Here is a 23487-nt window from a genome sequence, read left to right as displayed (position 1 = left end):
TAGCCTAGAGTGGAATATAGTGGCCAAATAAAGACAAATAAAATATCTGATGTGAATAATCAGTTGAAATTTGTAAAGTTAAGTTCAATCAAGATTTCTAAACCAAATAAATGTCATAAACTTCAACCGTACGCTCTTTTTTACTTCTCAGATTCATCTTGCCGCTATCTCAGCTGCCCTTCTCCAAGATGAAGTTCTTCCCTCAAAGCTTTTTGAGTGTTCATTAATCATCGATACTTTAACGGTAAAAATTAAACAGGCCACTTGTATATATCATTTCCCACCATTCCCTGATCAAGCCGATCTAAACATCAACGTGATCAAAGCATTGTTGGGAGCAACTATCGTTTCTGGCAGAGAAGCTGATTTTCTACTTCGGGACTTCGACCCCTCGATGAAGTCTACGTGTGCCTTTCACCCAATCTCAGACCCATTGGGGATATCCGTTTAGGCACCTCTTCGACGACGATGGCCTAGAGTACTCTTACGTAATAGAAGTGTCCCTCGACGACGCCAACTGGACCCGCGTTGTAGTCCATAGTCGAATTCTAGTCAAAGGCAGAGTTATCAATCTCTTCCAACCGGCTCAAGCAGCCCTTATAAGGGTCGTCGGTACACGCAACACGAACGAACGCCACAAGACGAACTTTCATATTTACATGCTGCAAGCTTCTCTCTGAGTAACTACAACTTATATGAGAAAAATTATGTGCTTCTTTTTACCTATTATATTGATGTATTCTAACAAGCACATTTAAGTCATTGTGATTAGGTAACGTAATTAAGATGATTGCCCAAAGTAGACGTTTTAACACATAATGTTTAGTGAATGTTTATTGCGTATCTACACCCGTAGCAGTTCGTTGCGATGTTCACGTGCACAAATAGCCTGAGCAAATGTGCTCCTGACGCTTATGACCATATTCGTTCATATCCATTTTTATAGAAACATAGCGGGTTATTCTCTATTCAACAAGTCACCCCCTGCAGCAGATTGAGGTTAGCTTGCTGAAAATCTCTCATTATGAATGAGCTACCCAGCACGTAGCTATCAATTACTTCGAGAAATAAACCAAATATCTTTGGTTAGCCAACATACTTGTTCCTATATTAATTGGAAGTTTAACATAAGGATGCATTTCAAGAGAGCTTATGACACGTGTCATAGGCGCTACGCCAGTAAATAGAACTTCAGAGATCTAGAATCCTCGAAATATTCAATAATTGTCAATGAAAACGTTAAACACTGTTCTTGGCCAACTTTTGCCCCAAATGCTTCAGAATTTCCGACTTTGGAATTTCTTTCAACATTGCCGTGAAACACCTGAGGTACACACGCCCGAGCTGGTTGCCACGCGACTTCCGTACGTATTCTTTAAACAAACAATTATCTGTACGATGCATTAGATTTGGTAGTCTCTTTCATCCTAATCTTCCGGTTGCCGTTCGGCGCAGTTACAGTCTGTGCAGTTCACTAGTTCATTTACGATAGTGTCTTTGGCGAGAGTTTCCATATCGTGACCTATATGATTTCATCATCTTGACAGCAGGCTGCGCGCATGAGGATGTCCGTGGTTTCGTATACATCCAGAAGAAATTTGACTCTTAATGTTCATTTTATTGATGATCGGATCGGTTTTATTAGTCTGTCTTGCCAACCCTTTCGAAAAAGATCACGAATAGAATGTCTAGAAGGGTTTAAAATAGTGATAATACCATGATAATGACTGGTGTTTGGAGAAAATTACTGCATAGCTAAGTATTACAGATGGTATCAAGAGACAAAACTAGTCGTTTCAAAAATTGCGCCATGCCAAGTAAATATTGAACATTTCCTAGTAAACCTACATTAGGTCAAGCTAAAAGTGAACACATTCGACAGAACCAAACCGGAAATATTTCCCTTATTTCTCCAACGAAAGGTGTCTCTTGGTTATGGGATCCAACATTCTGTTTTCCCGCCAATTTTTGAATATAGTCTTTGTTGTTTGAGTGCCACGGCTGCGTTGAAGCACTACTCGCCGTAAACAATGCGCGGTGTGCGGAGGAGATATCGTGGAACGACTCGCGAGACAAAATATTCTAGTGAAATAGGGTTGCAGGTACTGTTTTTAGCGTGAAAAATTGAAAAAGATGTTTCGTTTAGCGCGAGCATCTTGTGGGGTGAGTGCGCTTATGCGAACGTCTATTAGAATTTCCCAACTTCGAAACAGTTACACGCGGGTGGCTCTCCAATGCCGCGCGATCGGTTCTGTCAGTAACTTTCGACTGGGTGCAAGCGTTCGAACGTTTTCCAGTTTAAACCACAATCCTGATGATGCGGGTGACGCAGGCGCAGATCCGGCAAGCGATGCTATATCTCCCGTTACCGTGCCTGATTATTGGCCAAAAGTGCCCGTTTTGGCGGTGAACCGCAATCCGGTCTTTCCGCGTTTTATTAAAATGATTGAGATTTCTGACCCCGCGCTAATACAGCTTATCAAACAAAAAGTTCGACTAAACCAGCCGTATGCTGGTGTGTTTATGAAGAAGGATGACAATCACGAGGGGGATACCGTGGCCACTCTTGATCAGATTTACAATGTTGGCACGTTTGTACAAATACACGAGGTGCAGGACATTGGTAATCGACTTCGGCTAATAGTGATGGGACACCGTAGGATCAGGGCAAATAAGGTGTTAGGCGAGGATAGTATCGTAGAAAATGAGCTCACTGGACCGCGAAGAATTAATGGCAGAAGAAGAAATCGGCGGAATGGAAATGGCCGGCTAGCTGAAATCCCAAAACAAAATACCGCAACGGGTACTAAGATTACGTCAACGGAACCGCCCATGGTTAATGGTGCTGTAGACATAGCTCCAGATGTGAAAGCCGGCAAAGTACTTATGGTCGAAGTAGAGAATGTCATTAATGAGCCATTTGAGACAACTGAAGAGGTGAAAGCTGTCACGCAGGAGATCATTAAGACGATTCGTGATATTATTGCTATGAACCCATTATACCGTGAGTCGATTAAACAAGTGATCCATTCGGGTCATCAAGTAGTGGATAATCCCGTGTATTTGTCAGATCTTAGTGCAGCTTTAACTGCCGGCGAGTCGTCGGATCTACAGAGCATACTTGAGGAACAGAGTATTCCTAAAAGATTATATCTAGCTCTATCACTGCTAAAAAAAGAGTTTGAACTAACGAAACTTCAACAGAAGATTGGACGCGAGGTTGAAGATAAGGTAAAGCAGCAGCACCGCAAATATATGTTGCAGGAGCAGCTTAAAGTGATTAAGAAAGAACTTGGTCTTGAAAAAGAAGATAAGGACGCGATCGAAGAGAAATGTCGCCAAAAAATGAAGGAGCTTAAGATGCCCGAACAGGTGACAAAGGTCATGGAGGAAGAACTTAGCAAACTCTCTTTTCTCGATAATCATTCGAGTGAGTTCAGTGTCACTCGAAACTATCTGCAGTGGCTGATTTCACTACCTTGGGGAAAATTCTCTGAAGAAAACCTTGATATTAAACGCGCAGAGCAAGCACTTGAAGAAGATCATTATGGTATGGACGATGTGAAAAAGCGGATACTGGAATTTATAGCTGTGAGTCAGCTAAAAGGTAGCACTCAAGGAAAAATACTGTGCTTTTATGGTCCCCCGGGTGTTGGAAAGACTAGCATTGCTCGATCTATCGCTAAAGCACTGAATCGTGAATATTTCCGATTTTCTGTTGGTGGCATGGTTGACGTAGCGGAAATAAAAGGTCACCGGCGCACCTACGTCGGGGCAATGCCTGGTAAACTTGTTCAGTGTCTTAAGAAGACCCAAACAGAAAACCCTCTCGTATTAATCGACGAAGTTGACAAAATCGGACGTGGCCACCAAGGGGATCCGAGTTCCGCTTTGCTCGAGGTGCTCGATCCTGAACAGAACGCAAATTTTCTTGACCACTATCTTGACATCAACATCGATCTCTCAAAAGTAAGCTTGACAAATTTGAGACAATTGTTCTAGGGTTTCCCCCATTTGAAATTCTAGTTCAAATTTTCCGACCTATTTACTGTAAAACAAGATCCCTCAGGCCACCTTTACATAACGCCAAGCTTAAAGTATTCATTCAACGAGCAAACATTATTCGATATATTCCTTTAATTGTTATAATGTTCTTCCTTTGTATTGAAGGTTTACACTACTATACACAACTTCAGGCAAATGCAAGATAGATGTGAACAAACAATAGACTCACCTGTGAAGTTGGTATATTCCACTTTGTGTAGTACAACAAAAAGACGTTTTTCTTTCAATTTTAGGTGTTGTTTATCTGTACAGCTAACGTTGTCGATTCTATACCTGACGCGCTTCGAGACCGAATGGAGATGATTGAAGTGAGCGGATACGTGCCAGAAGAAAAAGTGTCTATTGCTGAAAAATATCTCATTCCTCAGGCAAGAACCAGCACCGGCCTGTTAGAAGAAAAAGTATCTATTACCACCGAAGCAGTGCAAAACCTCATTCGGCAATATGCTCGTGAAAGTGGTGTGAGAAATCTGCAGAAACATATCGAAAAAATCTTTCGTCGAGCCGCTGTTAAAATTGTTAATAAGGAAAGTGATCATGTCGATGTGAGCCTGAATAATCTTCAGGAGTTTGTGGGCAAGCCTATTTTCGTGAACGAAAGTATTTATGAGGATGGAACTCCACCTGGCGTCGTTACTGGACTCGCCTGGACAGCCATGGGTGGTTCCACAATGTATATAGAGACAACGTTAACTGACCCACTCGATAAGAAAGAAAAGGACAACAACAGCAACCACAATAACGGCAGCGGCAGGAGTTCGGTGCATATTACGGGGCATCTCGGTGATGTTATGAAGGAGAGTGTTTCCATAGCGCACTCGTTTGCCAAAAACTTTCTCGCCATGATCGAGCCAAATAACAAATTTTTGCAGGACGCTAACATACATCTACATGTGCCAGAAGGAGCGACCCCGAAGGACGGACCTAGCGCCGGCATAACGATGACAACTGCTCTGCTTAGCTTAGCAAAGAACACTTCTGTGTGCAAAGGGATCGCTATGACTGGCGAAGTGTCACTAACTGGAAAGGTCCTACCTGTCGGCGGAATCCGTGAAAAGGTTTGTGTTCAAATTTTACATTTTTGGGGCATTTGCTGGCTTATCATTTGTTAGGGCGAGAGTTGATAACCATTCGATTGCAAAAGCTACTTTGCAAGGTTATTGGCTTTGCGAAATTGTGGATGAAACCTATAAAGAAAACAAGTGTGCTAGACTCGAATTCGGTGTTGTTTTTTTGCAGCATACGACATCACTAAACTAAACGAACATTTAGTGTGTGTACTGTAATTCATCTTATAATGTGTATGGTATTCTTATTTAAGGTCATTGCGGCGAAGCGCAGTGGAGTAACCCTCGTTATACTTCCGGAGGGGAACCGCAGGGACTTTAGCGATCTTCCGGATTTCGTGCGTGCTGATATTGAAGCATACTTTGTGGGCCACTACAATGAAGTGTACAAAATCGTTTTTGAGGATCACCAAACCCCCAACAGCTCGAATAAACAAGCTCAGTCTTAGCTGCGTTAATATGCATTTTCGAGCTTGACTTACTGTACAAAGTACTGCCGAGTAGTTCATGATTGAACAGGTATGATGATGACATTAATGGTATTCTCAGAAGTTTTAATTGCACTTGCAAGCGTTTCATACCCCAGTTAGTATCCGTTCCGTTTGGTCGCGTAATATGTTACGGGTGAACACCTGAGTGCTTTTAAGTGCTTTGTGAAACGATGAAGTGAGTGTAATTGCGCTTTCTTTTTTTTTTACTTACTGTTGACTATAGCGAAGTCTTCAATATAGATTGTTCGCTGTGTATGCCAAATGACACACTTAATCAACATGAAGCGAAGGACTGTACCGCATGAGTCCATGCAAAAACACTACGAATATATACGTACATAAAATAGAGTTCTAGATGCCCTTCGATGTGTAGTTTTGTAAAATGGTGGTATATACGTGTTTCAATTCCAAATTCTTGCGGACTGTTGGCTCGTTGTTCTTGCAAAGAACACAAAGGATTCATGACTAGTGTTAGATCTAAAATATCGAGAAAAACAATATACAATATACATATATGGATGTTGGCTAATATTTGTATAAATAAACTAATTAATAAAGCAGTTTAATTTTAACATTAGTCGTCGTGTTCTTGTTTGCTAAGCTAGTAACCTCCTGCTTAATCCCTACAAATCTCCAGCAGAAACGTAAAACGGGAATTGCTAAGGTAGTTTCAAAACTGCAGACTAACAGTTTGGCAGACTAACAGAAACTAACGTTTCAAGTCATTCCTGTTGAGAAACCCGAAAAATTGATTATTTAATAAACATTATTGTAATTCGCGGCTGGATGCTTTATCGGATTGTTCGAGACCTCTTTATTGGAAACTGATAACTCGCCGAAAAAAAGAACCATATAATAACATTAGTGTGCAAAAAAGAGCGATCTAAAGAAAGCTGATTCAACGCCACAGGGACACTTATCTACGCTATTGTTTACGTCTTAAGATAATAATAATTACTAATATTGGTTATTACGCGGTGGTATTGATAACAGTGATAAGTTTTTCAACACGAAGTTTTATTTACACAATTGTGTTGTTTGTTGCTAGTGCAGTAGCAAATAAATAATTTTATCGCTTCTTTAACCATATCGTCCTCATGTCTGTTTCACGTTATACACATTCTATGTATAAATAGTACAGCGGTATATTTCATCAGAGGTCAGCTTGGCTGTTCGATCGCTATTTAAACGACAGTTCCACATTTGCCAACCATCATCTGCCAGCTTTATGCGACAGATGATAAGATTAACTACTATCTAATTGGGCGTTTTTATTTGCACGTGTTTCCTTCAGCTTTGTTAGCCTTTTCAATTATCTTCCGCTTTTCTATGATTAAACCTGCTTATGAGGTTTTATTATCGTAACCAACTAATCATTTGTAATGATAATCGTCGTTCTCAATGAGCGTATCGGCCGTTTTGACAATGACGACAACAGCGTCAGTGGCCGTTCCCGAACACTGGTTTGAAAACATCACAAACGTATGTCTGTTCAATAACAGGCGACTAGAAGAGGCATTGTTTTTCCATCGCTTGCTCGACTCACGAACATCGTATTGTCTACGAAATTTCTAGTTGGCTGCCTTTATTGACAATTCGACAGACGCCGTTCCATTATTTGCTTTCATGGTATGTCTACAAAAAAGATGTAACGACAAAAACACAAACTGAACAAAGATTAACTTCCACTAAAAATGTGGTTGACTGCTCATCGAAAAACTAACTGTATCGAACTTGATCGTTCGTCGAAGATTTTATTTTCATTGGACTTGGTCACTTAACAAACATCAATACTAAATATCCACAACTCAACAGGTACACCTTCAATTGCCCAAAGTATTCAATGGATGCATTATATTGAGACGAAGTAATAATATAGTTCTTCACAGGGATTCTTCCATGTATGTAACATACAACATGATTTAAATGAATGGCAGCAAAGAGTGGTCGTTAGAACATCCAAGAAACCTGTTATAACCATTCGCATGAACCACCACTGTTCAACCTACATTTTCTGTTTTACTGACAGCTATATCTTATAAACAGTATAAGTATGATCTCAATCATTTTTCTTAACGGAACGTTTTTCATCAATCAATCAGTTATTAACAGTCCAACTCCTTTTATTCCTTCATACCGTTTACTACATTTCGTTCGTTTTTTTTTACCACAGTCCAACATTGAACCTGTTATTTTGCATAGTCGCTACCTAACTAATCGAGACGACTTCAAACAGAGCGAATATACAGTCGAAATGACCAATGCTAGCTAATGACAGCTCTCAAAATGGGCGTCCTTTCACGTTTTCGTTCCCCACAAATTTTACTGTACCCACAGGTGTGCTGCCAGTGATTGCTACCCTACAAAATATCATTCTTCATTCTTTCATCCTCTATTATGATGTTTACAATACAGGTCATCGTAGTACAACTGGACGCATCATATGACCTTAACGTCTGAATCTTTATTCTCATTTCTCTTCGAAGATAATATTTGTTTTCGTGTTCGCTTCACGTGCGTAAACGACACGCTTTACCCCACGGACGTATTGTGGCTTAACTACAACAGCTGACACATCATAACACACGCGCTTCTTCGATGCTCACGATGGTCAGGTTGTTGGTACATTTTACTAAGCATAACACCCTACACTTAGTAGCAACAAATAGCTAATTCTCGTAACATACATTTGCTTCCACTAGACAGCCCGCTCGTTCGCGCAGCTCAACATACATACACACGATGCAAGTGCTCTTTTTGTTTGACTTTTTCCTGTCCCGCCATCCTCTGCCTAAACAACTCTATATAAATCAACACCTACCGTGAAATATATTGAACTTGTGAAATATATTCTTTTTTTAAGTCGTTGTTCTGTTCTGCGAAGCGACTTCTGTGCGCAAATTAATGAATTTATAGCCGTGCATATACGAAAATTATCAACTGACATTTCAATACCGATTAGAATAAGAAGAAACATTAAAGTGCTGGAGTGTCATACATTTTATGACGCAAACTGCATAAATAACTTTAATGTTCAATTGCTGTGGTCACAACTGACACTACTAGATGATGACGCATGAATAGTCCGTTAGTTACTTAGGTTCCAATTAATTAGAAAAAATTAAAACATATCAAATAGTCAGTTGCTAAAAGCAAAATAATCTAGATTTCTAGAGGCAAAGTCTTTGGTGCCTTCAAAGATTCCATTTTATATTACCATATTACGCGCATGTCCACCGCTAGACCACGGGACTACTGTATTTTTATGTGAAGGTTTATTTCTAAATGTATCTCTATATGTCGAACTATACAAAGCTTTTCGGGAGTTCGTCTGGGTCCCTGCATTGCACTTTACTCAATATTCTTACACTGGTCCGAGTGTAAGCACATAGTGCAAACTAAACTTCAACGTAAGTAACTGCGCAGGACGCATCGATCATATTTGCGGCACTTTAGGTTACAAGCTGAACATTAACCAATGCTGGCGTCGTATTGACCACTCAATGATGCGGTAATAGGATTTCCTTTTATGGTAAGGGCGTCTTGTTTTGCGAAAGCAATCTAAAATAGGCGGATGTAGGGCTGAGGTAATGAATCGCTGCCGGTCGCGGTAAATTGTATCTACGACTAAATAGACGAATTTAAAGCAAATCCAAATCGCCGAAGTATCTTCGAGCAAATCTCGCGTGGTAACTGGGATACCGGTCGTACTGAAAGATCTGAGTTCGGTGTGTGATAGACACATCATCATAAACACGGTGATATTCCCGATCCAACCATTCTGTAAAACGGTCAAATAGAACCAACACAACATTAATTTTCCAAAAGAAGGAAACTGTAACATACAAATAAATATGTTTACCCCTTTAAAACGAATACTTCTTTTCAATGACGACTGTGGCATCGGTTATTTTCAGCTATCACTTTTAGACGCGCATCAATAATTTATCACTCTTAACCAAGAAAGGGAAGATTAGTTGGATATAAGTTATTTTATGCTTGTAATTTTGATGCTTTTAGTTAATATTGTGCTATGCAAAATGCGGGTTCATTTTGAAGACGACTTCACACGTTTTCGTAAAACTATGATTTGCATATCATATGAGTTGCAAACAGGCTGCAAAATCCATATATCTTCAAAGGTTTCGTCTAATCGGTCTTTACTTGTTACATTATGCTTTATCAACTATTTCCACTATGTTTCGAAATAAATGGTATTTATTGTAGACATAATACAATAGCTCAAAGCTATGAATAGACTAACCCGGGTTGATAATGTTTGCCCCAAATTCGAGAATTAACAGAAAAAGTAATTCTCTGTAGATGGATGGATTGCGTTTAAAGTTCCAGCGCCGGCGTTCCTGTATTAGGAAGAGGACCGCGTCCCGAACGTTCGTCTCACTACCAGATTTCATGTGATCGAGAATAGTACGACCAGCCCTGTAGAATATATATATATATATATATATAATTTTCATGTATAATTCTCTATGCAAAAGTTCCATGTACATATTAGAAAGCAAAACATCTTCGCACATTGGTGTTTACAGAACAGGCACACCTATCGCCTTCAACTTCCATGATATCGAACTGTGAAGTCATTAGTGAATCCGTGCTGGCTATCTATTAGTGAACAGCTCAGTCAGGAAAGCGAACCTTTTAAATCCCATTGGGTCATTCTCGTCGATATACAAGTCCCTCGGCTTGTAGACTGTGTACAAGGGTGGGGTGATGCATTCGTGCAATTTCGGATTGTCCCACACCGTCCGTACGATCACATCAACGCGCTGATCACAACCTTCTCCTGGCAGTACATCACCCTGACCCGACTCTTCCTGATTAATACTCTGAAGACCCTTGCGCAGAAGGCCGCTGCCAACACACAATTGCGGAATGTGTGTCGGTAGACGTAACCTTGAAAAGTACCACATCTGCAATTATTAAGTCCAAGAGAAAGTATGCACAAAACAAGCATTAGAGACAAAAAGTGGTTAACGTGATGCTCTGATTTTCGCTAAATCGTACGCATGCAAATCGCTTTAGCGGGTTCTGGAAGTGGCGTATCCTATATGTTTATCAAAAAATATAGAGGCAGTTCATTGAGATGCTTGAAAAATCCGAACGTTTTCTTAAATAGCGTACATTAACTAAGTTACTTATTCAATAACTTAGCCAGCTACTCTGAATGCTTGAAGTGAATTTGAAACATCTGTCCGTCCTTCAGTAGACCAAAATGATTGTTTACTCTATTTATGTCGCCTAATATCTTCTAAGTATATTTTCGCCACAAAAGTACGTAAGTGTTTTAGCAAAAATTCTCAAGGAAAAGTCTTTTGAGTTTTGGGGCTCATCCAGTCACCAGCGATCTTCGTCTTAAAGCACGACTTCCATAAATTCTATTTAACAGGAAGCCTTTAGTACTGCTTAAAAGAAGTGCATGATATTATACAAGAACCTACCAAATTCCAGTAAATAATTGGATGTTCATCAACAAAGTTGGGTCTAGTGAAGACCTCGTTTCCACCTTCGAGAACGTTCTCGACCTCCTTTTGGAGTACTAATGGGCTCAGATAAGGCACTGTGAAGTCACTACAGGGTAATGTGTAATCCTGCGAAGAACAAAAAAGGATAATCAATATTTTACAATGATATTGTATAGTAATACAGAGCAACATTATTTGAGGGATATGCAAAATAAAAGAATACTAGATGATCTTTTGCTATATGCGGTTTAATTAGTATACACGTAATTGCGCGAAGCAAGGCAATAAACCGAATAATCGTGTATAAAAACTCTTTTGATTTTCGTTTTTTCCTCAATATGCCACCAACCTCTGGACGCCTGAGGCCACGACGGTCCCTGACGGTCACGTAAAGCTGAGGCACGAACGTGGCATTACACCAGCATTTCGTCTTCAAATTCGAATCATCGGCTGTCCAGCCACTCATGATTTCTTCGTCGTAGACGAGACTTTTGCAGTTCACACACTGACAACATGAGCTCATCCACACGTGGACATTACCCACTGCACCAAGAGCCCCAGTGGCCGCCAGCTTGGGCAAATCCTGTGACGAACGATTACGTGAATAACTCACTTCAGTAGGAGGCACCTTGTTGAACATCTGGTCGAGTGAGCGGGACGTCGGCATTCGGTATACGTCTGTATTGATCATTGATGTTAGTCGTGACGCCATCGAACGTATTACGTCAAGACCTGAGCTCGTCACTACCGTACTTCCACCCGTACTAATAGTTTGCCTGGCGCTGGGAGAACTGTTTGGTCGTCTATGTGTTTTCCATGAAAAATGAAAGTAATGCACATATATCAAATTTGTGATTAGGCGATGTCTTCAAGCGATGGCTTTGAAGAGGAAATGTCGTACAGGAAAAAATTATTTAACAAATGGCGAATTAAACCACAACATAAAAGAAATGTCGATAATCGAGACAAACACCGCGCAAATTCTATCATAATACGATTACACAGTCATTTCTGTTTGCTGGACAAAGCGTTAACAGAGTCCGATTAAAGCTTACATTTGGGGTGATTCGTAAAGAAAACTCTGACTAAATTAAGATTTCAATGTAGATTCTTCAATAAGTTCCTTCGTACTTAAGGTCGTTGACATCTGGTTGTCGGATCGGTCCAGCGGAGAAGCGTCGTATTTTTGTTGATAGCTGGAAGCTTTGTAGTAGCCCCGAACCATAATTTCCCATTCTTTGCAATGATGGGCTGACAGTTTTCGCGAAGAATTCCCGAGGCTGCTCTAGTAGCGCCATGGACGCTGGTAATGTCTGTAAACCCAAAAAAGAACAACACAGTTAGAAATGTTGCTCAACGCGGCATATCGGTAACGTTGGCACATAATCACGATCATTACATATCATACATATTATACACAGATGTATCGGCATAATCTACTTCGAAAGGCTACTTCTCAGCTTTTACCGAATATTTCATATCAATAAGCGTTGTATTTCCTCATTTTTCTACAGTAAATCATCTTATCCAGCAAATATCGAGAGAATCAGGAAAAACTTATAAGCTTACTTTAAATTTAATGAATGCGGTATCTCCTTTGATCTGCTTCTCCAGAGTGATATTAATAGAACTCTTTGTTCGCGGCAACAAATTGGTAGTAGAACGCGTTGGCGTAGTCTGGCGTGAGCTCGCTGTCTGGCTACTCGCCATTAGCAGACCGGCAGATGGTAGATAGCTTTCTTTATAGTTTCTAGGCAATGACAGTGTCGAGGATATCCTCGTGATATTCGTAATTCCTTCGAGTGAATTACTGCTTGCGGCCACCGAGGTACTCCCACATCGTCGAAGCGCCGTTTTGAACTGGGCTACCCCTTGTACAAGATTCTTAAGGCGCCGCCAGGCTCGCGACTGAGGCCATGCTGAAGCCATAACTGCTTTGTTATAGTAACCGTAAGTCATTGCATTGGGAATCAGGGTGCGTCGTTTCATCTCCATAAGGACCTTGACAGCTAATGCCGGTTGAGAGAAAATAGCGCACTGCGAGAGAATTACCCGGTAGCATACCTGCAAAAGAATAGAAAACTGTAAAAAGTGAAAATATCCGAAGATTTGTTATGTGGTATGATGCAGCACTTGTTACTTGTAGCATATGAACATTAGAGCAGACGAATGCCAGCGGCATGCGTAAAGCTATCTAAACAGAATGGATGAGATCACTTCAACGTTAGTAATGACAAACAAAAATTAGTAGTGCGGATTATAGAAGCAAATTGTAGAGATAGTACCACCTCATCATACAGCGGTTAGCAGAAGATGTTTAAAACTAACGATTAACGAACCTCATCAACAGAATGCCGAAGCCTTTGTTGGGCGTCGCATAAAATTTGAAAGGCCATACGAACTGCGGCAGGCCGTTCTTCGGCATCCATCGTGGCTAAGTATGAAGGCAGATGTACAAACCAAATGGCATAGCAGGCCGAGAGCAATGTCCTTCCCCACCGTGCAGGAACGTCATTTTGTTGGCGAGCCTGTTTCATTGCAGATTTCACTTCGTGTTTTGTGCGTTTGATGACCGGGCTGCTGGGTTGATCATTCGCGGGAAGCATTAGCCCATCGGTATCTGTATTCCCACTCAAACGCCCCAAACAACCAAAACAGGACAGTTAAAATTATAATGATTATTGTAAATAATTTCTTTCAACCATTAGCAATAAATCCTTATAGTTAAAACACCTTTATTGATATATATATATATATATATGTGTGATTTATGCCGAAAGCATCATTAGCGAAGATAGATAGGCGGACCAGCAAGCTTTGAATTCACATGTGCGGTTCGAAAGATCAAGGTGGAATTGTGGCTAAAAATATGAAAAGTTAAAGCCATTGGGATAAAACCCTATGCCAATATTCAAATGGTATGCCAAATGTATTATTTTTATTTAGTTTTTACTTTACTATTAGTTTACTCGTAAATATTTCCAGGAGGTGAAGCTATATATAACTAGCTTAAATTGGAACACACTCTTATGATTGGCCTGCCTCACAGTGTCTATAAGTTATTAGATAAACACTCAAACTGTAGGCTTTACTTACATATGATACATTGTGCACTAGTCATCGTTTTTGTGTCACTGACTTTTCGGTCAACTAAATATTAAACGCCGTAATCAATATTTGCTATACAGATATAAATTGTGTGACGCAGCTAAACAAACTCCTCAAGTTCTACTTGCCTTCAAGGACTTTATCATCGATAAACATGTTAGCAAATGCTGTAAAGTCCAGCGCTTCCCATCCTCCGAACTTCAGTAGCTCTGGATCATGTGGTCGTTCTGGCGGGGCGATGTAAGCTGTATGATTATCTTCACCAGCCCCAATATGTAACAGGTCCTCCGTTGCTTCTCCACTGCCATCGCACATATCACAGCACTGATCGAAAAACGCCAGCGAATGATCGTTCTCCGATAGGAAACTCCGCTCTTCTACGAGCCGACTAAACATTTGCGTGCGTACGATCATCTCGTAAAACTTCAGAAAACTTTTATCACGTGATCTCATAAAATTATCGACATCGAACAATGTTTCCGCGCTGACGTTTTTCGGCTGCTCGGTAACCGGCCGCAGATAACGACGGAAATCTCGTAAGATCTCTACCATGAATTTAAGGAACGCTTCCTGTATAAGCAAATCAAGATCCCGCTCCTTCCGTAATACCACAAAATCCGCCTCGGTTTTATCTTTGATGTTACTAAAAATATCCTTCCGGCGCTGAGTAAAGCGTGTTACACGATTGTACAGCTCGAACAGTGTGCTTCTCAACTTCCTTGTAGCTCGTTTTGGCATCATGCGCTGACTTAGCTGCTGCTTGTCGACGGGTATGAAAATGGCGTTCGTGTCCAGATCCACACATACCACGTCGTTCGGCAAGACGTGCATGTCGAAGTAACGCGAATCGACGCCAACCAGAAACGGCAAGGGAGCCATCATCAACTCGGATACACCCAACGGGCACAACGGCACATAGGGACACTGCCAGCTGAGCGGGAAGCACGCCGACACTAAAGCTTCGGCTACGCATGTGACCAACTGCGGTCTCAGTGAGTGAATCAGTATTTTGTTCTCAGAGAGTACTAGAAGCAGCGTAAGTATGCAGTTGTCTGGACCGAGATTGAGTAGGAGCTCGAGAAATGACGCTCCTGACGTTGGTAGAGCGGTGTCAGTAAGGTGACGCAAAGCCAAAGTCACGTCGTCGTTCAGTGGTACAATGACTCTCGGCCGTTCGATCGATGGAAATGGGATGTTATAAAGAAAATGTAGAATGTATTGCTCGATCGAGTTTCCTCGGTCGTCACACGTGCTTTGCGCGTAAATGAACTGGAGAAATTTTCGAAACGGACGGAAGAACGGCCACCGGGAAACGAGGCAGATACTTTTCGTTGCATAGCATCGATCCTCTTTGGTGACTCCGTCGAGTGCCTTGAGCTCGTCAATCGAAGGTTCGTAAGGCTCGTAGAAACTTAAAGAGGCTCCATATGCTTTTGTGGCTGTTTGTGAGGTAAAGACGAACGTGGAGAACTGTGATGACGGCTTGGAACTATGCTCCTTCCACTTTTCGACCGTAGCGCCAAGTGGTAAACAAAACAGATGAACTTCTTGTGGTAACGGGAACTGCTGCTTGTCCGTGACTGGAAAACGCAGTAATGTCTCCGGCCGATAGAGGATCAGTGGCGGCCGATGAATGGACTTCTTATAACACAGGTAGACATCTGAACCGATCACGCTTTTATTAAGGTTATGGTCAATCTTACAGAAGGCGTGAGGAGGCTGCTCCCCTTCGCTAGTCAAAATGACGACGATGTCCTTGACGACGAGCGAATTGCACGGTAACATGTCTCGGGCCCGTCTATATGTCAAAAATGTCTTCGTCGACGAAGAGTTGTTGACGTTAGCGACACGGCCATACGGCGTTTTTGTTAACACTTCACTATCATGCATGATTCGATGTTTATCCTCATAAAGAACTCTGTCGATTAAAAAAAAATAGGTAGACATTTTTTAGTTAAAATGCATGAAGAGAAAGAAGGGTGGAAAAGAGGGAAACTGGATTACTAAATTAATAAATTCAACGGATACAAGATGATCTCTAAATACTTAAATTGATCAAATCATATTGCAGATAGCAATGCCAGCAGTTATGCTTTGTTTTGACTGTGTCATTGAAGCGACCAGTGAAATCAAAAGAGAAGGACACAACTTTCGATAACTTTTTTTTTTAATAAACCAGGTGTAATTGTCGTAATTCTCTGCGAAGTACACTTTTTTTCAATTGCCCGATCGCACAAGGCTGCTTTAGTACAGGAAAACTTTCAGCCAAATGCGTAATGGCATGTGATACCATCTTGCTAGAACTACGTGTCGTTCAGGTCAAGGGCATCTGATTTCGGTCATTTAGAGTGTTGGATCGGCGAAAAGTTAAGACGTTCAGATTTACTGACATGTTCTCAACTACATAACTTTAAGACACCCTCTATACGAATTCTCTGACAATGCTTAAGGTGCAAAGCAGCGGATACAAACCCCGTTATTTTAAGCCATTCTACAAGGTAACATAAAAAGGATCTGGGAGGCGAAACATACCTATCATGCAATACACAATGCCATTGCACACATTACGGTTTGAAAAAATCGCCTTTGTAGAAAAGTCTGATTTGTTTGATCTTCGGGTTAAAAAACACGATCAAACGATGTTCTCTATCGATGCCCGTAATTAGCATCTCGTCTGTATTGTTGACTTGGTCGCGCGCAAGCATCTGACCAAAACGGGTACCTCACCAGTGAATGACATGGGTAAATCGTACTTATCCAATCGAATCCCATGATAGCTAGTTGATAACATTACACTACAGATGCATCAAATGCAATAGAACGTCTGATATGAACGTCTATTTAAGCTAGTTCTTCCGTTTTGATAAGTGCATCTCAATGCATTCTGTCTAATGCACCAGTTAGCTCAAGGTACAAATAAATATTACTGTAGTAGCATAAAAGGACATTCTACCCACGGCAATTCTATCTATATAGGTCCTACAGAAGGTGGGCTTAGTAACCTACCAGCGTGAGTCAATATCGCTACCAACTATGTAAAAGCGCAAACGGGCGACGACAAGCTGGATTGCAAGCAAGCCTTCGCATGTCCCTAAAAAGTTTGACGGCTAAATAAGTTTGTGTAGCCGTACGACAACAAAGCAGGCTGTTGAAACGCAAATTAATTATGCAGCCACAGCTTTTACGACAGATGCCTTTTTATCTCGCATCCAGCAAGCAGTTCTCCAGTGCGATATGCATCTGTCCATCTCCGCTTACCCGAGTCCTTTCCGCAACTAGAAGTGCCTGTAGAATGTCTATATAACGAAATACACATCGGCATACATAGTCCACAAACCCATAATTCCACAGTTCCCGAGACCCTTAACCCTCTCGCGTCGAACTGGCGTTCCTACGACTCAACCTCTCGAATCCTTCTGACCACTTTCTCGTCATTTCGAATGACCTAGTTAGCATAGAAAACGCCGAGCCCTGCTGGTGCTTATCTCCCTGTTCAATGTACGAATGTCAGGCTTCCTTTGGCAGTACACTTTGATCGGCACAATCGGGCTGTTGGTGCGAATAGAACCTTTCAGCAAAGCTCACCTGGCAAAACGGGCTGGACAGGATAACGGTCATAAAACGGGTCCAACACTCAATTTGAGAAAAAAAGTTGTTGCGAGTCTAGTGAGATCATAGCGGTAGTGTTTACGCTCTCGATGCAGACGGAGGTGGGCTAAGGAACGGGAGGTGGCTGGGCAGCAATGGTTAACCGTTCTGGGCTTCAGCGGTACTACACACAGACAAGATTTAGTGCTTCGCTGAAGGCTCATCAAGTAAGCGGCAGGCGGTAGAGCCGTTAGTTGGTCGGTTATAGTAGCATCATCCTCCACGTCGTCGTCGTCGTCGTTACCGTTGTTATCGCTAGAGTTATACTCCTCAGTACTCCTCATGCATCCAAGCGAGGGGTCAAGGAAGAGAGCCATGTGCACAGGGACGGGTATAAGAGCAAAAGTGTAGAAAAGAACGCAGAGCAACATAGGGTTGTCGTGGAGAGGAGCACTGCTTCTTGGACAACAGCACGAGGAAACTACGTGAGAACTAGAAGCTCGAAGGGAAAGTCGGCAAAGTGCAGAGGGAAAGAATTCCCCGTTCTTTGACAGCGGGAACATGGGTCTAAGGCGGGGATGTAGGAGCGTCGAAAAGGCCGAGCTCATAAGGAGAGAGAACAGGACACATAGTGGACGACGAGAACACGAAAGCACGAAGGATACAGAAACACCAAAAGAGTAACCAAGCTGGTAGGCAGGCAGGCAGGCTCTAAGGGCGCAGAACATCCAGGCAACGGACCAAGCAGAACAGTCGCCAGGAGAACGAGGAGACGACGACTGTGATAACAACACCAACTTCGTATCGCACACGCAAACGAGGCACACAAACCGATGGACAGAACACGCGGTGCGGTATGCTCAGTGTAGATTTTTTCGCCTCTCATACCCTGGAGGAGCCGTCGCCAGTCAGGGTAACCCTATCGTCACTTTTACTATCCTTGACAACTTGCTCCCTAGCGTTCAGGCGATGTCTCGGTATTACACTTTCAACTTTGCACCACTTTTGTCACATCCCTATCACTACTTCTTGCTGTGTTCCCTCCTTGATGTTACCAGTTATCTCCGCCCCTTTTCTTGCCCCTAGCTTCGTGACATCGTCCTTAACATCGTCCGGGATGTCTCGGACCGCAAAGTGCTAAACGACCAGTCCGTATAGCGTAGAAAAGGTGCTGTCTTCTTGAATAGTCCGTGGCAGACAGTGGTCTAAGAGCGACAAATACGGTGTCAGTAATTATTAAAAAGTCTCGCTCTAACTATTGTCAACTTCTACGACAGTGCAGCTACCAACAGCTTAACGTCAATACCTTTTGCCGAACGTTACTCAACTCATTCTAGTGTGCAGTAAAAGTTTTTATACTACCCTGCTTCTAATATCACACACCTATCTAATATCGATAGCTGCAAAGTTTGGGGTTCATGCAGTAGCTTGAATACAAATAGTTTTACAGAGCAAGCAACACTTATAATAAACATTTAAAATTACTGAACCACTCCACTAAGCAACAATATTATTATTTATATTTAAAGATGAACGCTCTCCGATTTAATGTTCTAATAGTCAGCCTTACCCGATATCCATTAGAGGTGGTTTGTCGAGACCTCGACGATAGCAGAGGTAGACAGAGGGGCAACGGATGCTTCCGTGGTTAAGATCCGCCTGTAGCCCTGTGGGGGTGCGCTCGATCATCTGGTATTCGAGCGGAGCCACCTCTTTCTGTGACGTGATGATCACAGCGATGTCCGTAATTGGAAGAACCTCGTCGAGTTCCGTCGAGTCCTGCATCGGAGTAGGCTCGGTTGACAATCCTGCAACGACAAAGTAGTCGGCCAGCCGTCGAATGTCGCCTCCTCCCGAGCTTCCGTCCATTCTATTGTTCGCTGTTGCGGCCACTGTTTGTTGTTGCGATAAAATAAAACGAGACGTTAAGGCAAGATATGTTTTGAGGTATACTGTAGTAACTAGATTACTGCGTCACAGCATACAATGTCGGGAATATTAGTCATAGTGTCATTCCCACGACCTCAAGGGGATGCCATTTGTTGACCTGGGCATGAGGAGCCTTTGACAAACAGCAAATATTGTCAGGTAGACCCAAACCCTTATAATATCGTAGGAAAACTTTAAAACATAAAGCCGCGTAATCTTTAAGGCTGTAGAAGCACATTCGACCAAATACCTAGTGCATTAACGAAGACAAAGATTCAAGAGAATAATATAAGACGGGGAGGTTCGGCGAGAATCCAGTAGATCTAGTCAGTCTTTAGGTTATAGCTAAGTTAACGTCGTTATTTTAATTAAAGAAAAAGTTAAATACTGTATTTATCATAATCGGTCGTGCCACTTCTTTCCCATGTAATTAGCTCGCCCAGGCTCTTATGAAAGGCCAACTTCAGAAATAATCAAAATGTTAAACTGCCTATGTCTGGCGATTAGCTCTGGGCTGCTTGCATACACGTAATTACTCCCTTCAAAATACCTAAACAAAGGATAGTATCGTTAATACAATACATAGGATTTATATTAATATAATTCTAAACACAACATTTACGACAAACAATATAGAAAGTGTAAATTGAAGCGTCTGCTTCAAATTGGACGCGGCTACGACAAATAGTATACATTTACAACAAAAAAAAAGACCTAATAATACATTATATCCAATTAAGCACGTTCTTTCTTTGGTAAATTGATAATTTTAGCAGAATCTTAGCTCATGTTTGAACGATTTCCATGCGACACAAATGTGATTCCATGAAATCAGTCCTTTTGTCCTAACAGTTAACTATTAAATGATTGGAAATTTCCTGCCCAGCAATAAAAGTCCATCTATTCTGCTTCATGGGTTTGTTCCTTACCGCGGAAAAGTATGCGGAACCCAATTAACTGCACGAATAATTGGACAGCTAGTCTGACCGTTATTTTAACCCGCACAGAACGCAGAACCTATTTGCTTTTATTTCCAGTTAGCATTCTTTCAGCCCTAGTTGAAAATGGCGCGATCTTTACGTTGCTTGTGAGTTCATCGACAGTGAGCCGAACAGAGAGGAATTTTATGTATCGTATCCGTTCGTCATTACGTTTTGTATAAGGCAAAAAATAGATTTTATTTGTGTAATGTAAACAATCATAGATAGTAGTTTACTGAAAAAATAAATCGTCCTTTACTTTGATTATTACCTTCGTATATCATATGATAGATAAACCCGATCAACATGTTGCAGCCTTGAGACGTATTACTTAAATACGATTATTATTATTTGAACACTTCGATCAGCCATACAAACCAACACTAAAAAACTCACTGCTGTCAAACAAGCTTGTAGGATGCCGCTTCAAGAAAGCGGCAAATAGCCAATATACACAAATTGTATGATTATGAATACTGTTTCAATTTCAAATCCGCTTTCTTTAAAACTAAAGTTAAAACTGTTTTTATTACATACTTTAATTTTTTCCATTATAGGTCTACTTTTGTTCTATTACGTAATATTGGGTTGTCTATCGCTTTCCTAGCTTAATGACTTTATCTCAAATAATATGGCTCGCATCGTGTCGGTGTTAATGTGATTCGAAAGCTGAGATTTGGAAGCAGTAAATGTGCCACAATAAAAATGTCTGACTTATATATATATATATATATATATATATATATATGTATATATATATGTATATATATATATATATATATATATATACAGTGCCTTGAAGGGAAATGAAATTTCTGCATAAATTTGCTATATTCTGCAATTTTATTGTGATAAATGATTCCCGGGCGTATAAAAAAAGGGCGCCGTTCATCGTTAAAATACGTTATCAGAAGAAATGGCCCGAAGATGGCTCCGGAAATTTCGATGTGAAAGATGGTTCTCGTAGTTTCGACCATTTACGAAAGAAATTGATGAAATCATTGCGAGCTGCTCAGCAAGACCGGCTCGTGAGTAGCGATGCCTAGGAACTAGACATTCACCGCCAAAGAGCTTCAAACCATTTTAAGAAAGCTGACTACAAAAGACTTGATTGCAAAGCCCAGACTAATGTCAAAAAAGCTGATGGCATACGTTTTGTAGGATTAGAACAGAATCTTGTGTTGGGAGTTGCAGAGCGATTGACTCGGACCTCTACTGGCAACAACCAAGAGGGTTTAAATAAGCCATTGAAAAAAACTCGACCGGAACTAGTAAATAGAAAAGGCGTTATCTTCCACCATGACAATGTCGGACTACATACATCTTTAGCTATCTGGCAAAATTGAAAGACTTTGGATCGGAAGAAAATCTAAAAGACCCGGAAATCGCACCAACAGACAAGCATCTGTTTTGGCCACCGCAGGATCTCCTTGACGGTGTTAATTTCTTTTCAATGGAGTGAATTCAAAAATCACTTGTCGTAACTTTTTCACGGAAACTATAGGAACTTCACGGAGATGTGATATTGTATTACCAAGTGGCCTCAGCAGTTCATCGAATAACATCGCGAAAATTTACTTTAATAGTACTATTTTGCTGATACTAGAAACAATAGCTGCTTTTAATTTGGCTCGAAATATCTTTTCGTCAACCCAATACAAAAACAGATATTTCAACAATTTTTTTTTCTAAAAGTCTTATTCTTGGCGGGAATGTTTATTCCATTTAACTAACCTCTACCACAATTACATTTAATATAAACTATTCCTAAGTCATTTTGTAAACGCTTCATCCCTAATGTGCAAATAGTTCTTTTTTTTTTTTTTTTTTTTTTTTTTTTAAATAACCATGCGACATTAGTAAACGCAAGCACGCTACATGAAAGAGGTGACCAGTATCGTACTTCATATGTTGAGCTGCGAGTAGATCAAGAGTTTTTTTTTTTTTTAAAATGCTCAAAAGAAGTGAAAATTTGCCGTTCATTTTCACTTTAGAAGCCAGGTATACCAAATATGGCTTCTTCAAATATTGCTACGAATGTTAAAACACTAAATATTAGAGATGTTTCGATTCACGTCATGGAAATTTTCCTTAGATTTCGCAAACGTCATACGAAAACTGGCAACAACATAGACCGTCGTTTTCGACGTCAAGAGCCTCTGTTAAAATTACGGCTTAGTTGTTTCGTGCTAAAAGGAACTAGTTATTTTTTATATTAAGAATAGCCGGTAAGTTCATGCCTGCCATTACAAAATAGTTCGCCGAATTTATACACAAACTCATATATGTGTGTGTATGTATTTGATGTAGTACTTACATTGGCCTAGACACTACATCGATACTTGTCAGTAGCTCATTAGAAAGGTGGATACTATTGTAGATTTGTTCACTTGGCTAGGTTCGTAGTAATAAGTAATAGTAAGTAATAGTACTACCAAGTTATCTAAACACGTTTAGATACAATCTATATTGAACAAAACTACTCGTTTATTGTCTAATAAATGTGATTTATTGCACACAAATTACAATAGCTTTAGCCGTTGTTAACAGTTAACAATCGACAGTAAAGTGGCCACCAAATAGAGATAATGCGCTACTTCAGCGGCAAATAATTCGAAGTGACGTCTATTGCCACTGGTGTCCCTACATCAGCAAAAAACGTGTTTTCTATAATTCTTTGGTCTTCGGTTTCGAATCCGCCGTGTTTACATATCTGAAAAACTGACTGACTTTCTCTCTCTCTCTCTCTCTCTCTCTCTCTCTCTCTCTCTATATA

General features: G+C 40.9%; 2 protein-coding genes across 6 annotated transcripts in view; one reads left to right on the top strand and one right to left on the bottom strand.

The window, feature by feature from the left end:
• The first annotated feature begins 2003 nt into the window (after positions 1-2003).
• Lon (lon protease homolog, mitochondrial) lies at positions 2004-6200 on the top strand. Its single transcript, XM_022809592.2, has 3 exons — positions 2004-3969; positions 4299-5123; positions 5387-6200. The coding sequence occupies exons 1-3, from the start codon at positions 2134-2136 to the stop codon at positions 5579-5581; spliced, it is 2856 nt and encodes a 951-aa protein (XP_022665327.1). The 5' UTR covers positions 2004-2133; the 3' UTR covers positions 5582-6200.
• A 419-nt stretch (positions 6201-6619) lies between these two features.
• The window catches only part of Crag (DENN domain-containing protein Crag), a 48287-nt gene continuing 31419 nt past the window's right edge, over positions 6620-23487 (bottom strand). For 2 of the 5 annotated variants that reach the window (XM_086989238.1, XM_022807264.2), the window contains 10 exons: positions 19373-19694; positions 14343-16132; positions 13446-13726; positions 12676-13170; positions 12238-12419; positions 11456-11909; positions 11083-11232; positions 10280-10554; positions 9888-10063; positions 6620-9404 (listed from right to left, as the gene is read on the bottom strand). In XM_086989238.1, coding sequence (XP_086845364.1) covers positions 9265-9404; positions 9888-10063; positions 10280-10554; positions 11083-11232; positions 11456-11909; positions 12238-12419; positions 12676-13170; positions 13446-13726; positions 14343-16132; positions 19373-19671 — 4242 coding nt within the window. In that variant the 5' untranslated portion in view covers positions 19672-19694 and the 3' untranslated portion in view covers positions 6620-9264. Of the gene's footprint in view, positions 9405-9887; positions 10064-10279; positions 10555-11082; positions 11233-11455; positions 11910-12237; positions 12420-12675; positions 13171-13445; positions 13727-14342; positions 16133-17799; positions 18608-18690; positions 19008-19372; positions 19695-23487 lie in introns of those variants that run through there. The other 3 variants (XM_086989240.1, XM_022807266.2, XM_086989239.1) reach the window with 3 other exon arrangements.

The sequence above is a fragment of the Varroa destructor genome, unplaced genomic scaffold, assembly GCF_002443255.2.
Source record: "Varroa destructor unplaced genomic scaffold, Vdes_3.0 BEIS01000005.1, whole genome shotgun sequence".
Classification (NCBI taxonomy): Eukaryota; Metazoa; Arthropoda; class Arachnida; order Mesostigmata; family Varroidae; genus Varroa; species Varroa destructor.
Note: the sequence above shows the minus strand (reverse complement) of the source record. Positions and strands in the feature narration are given on the sequence as shown.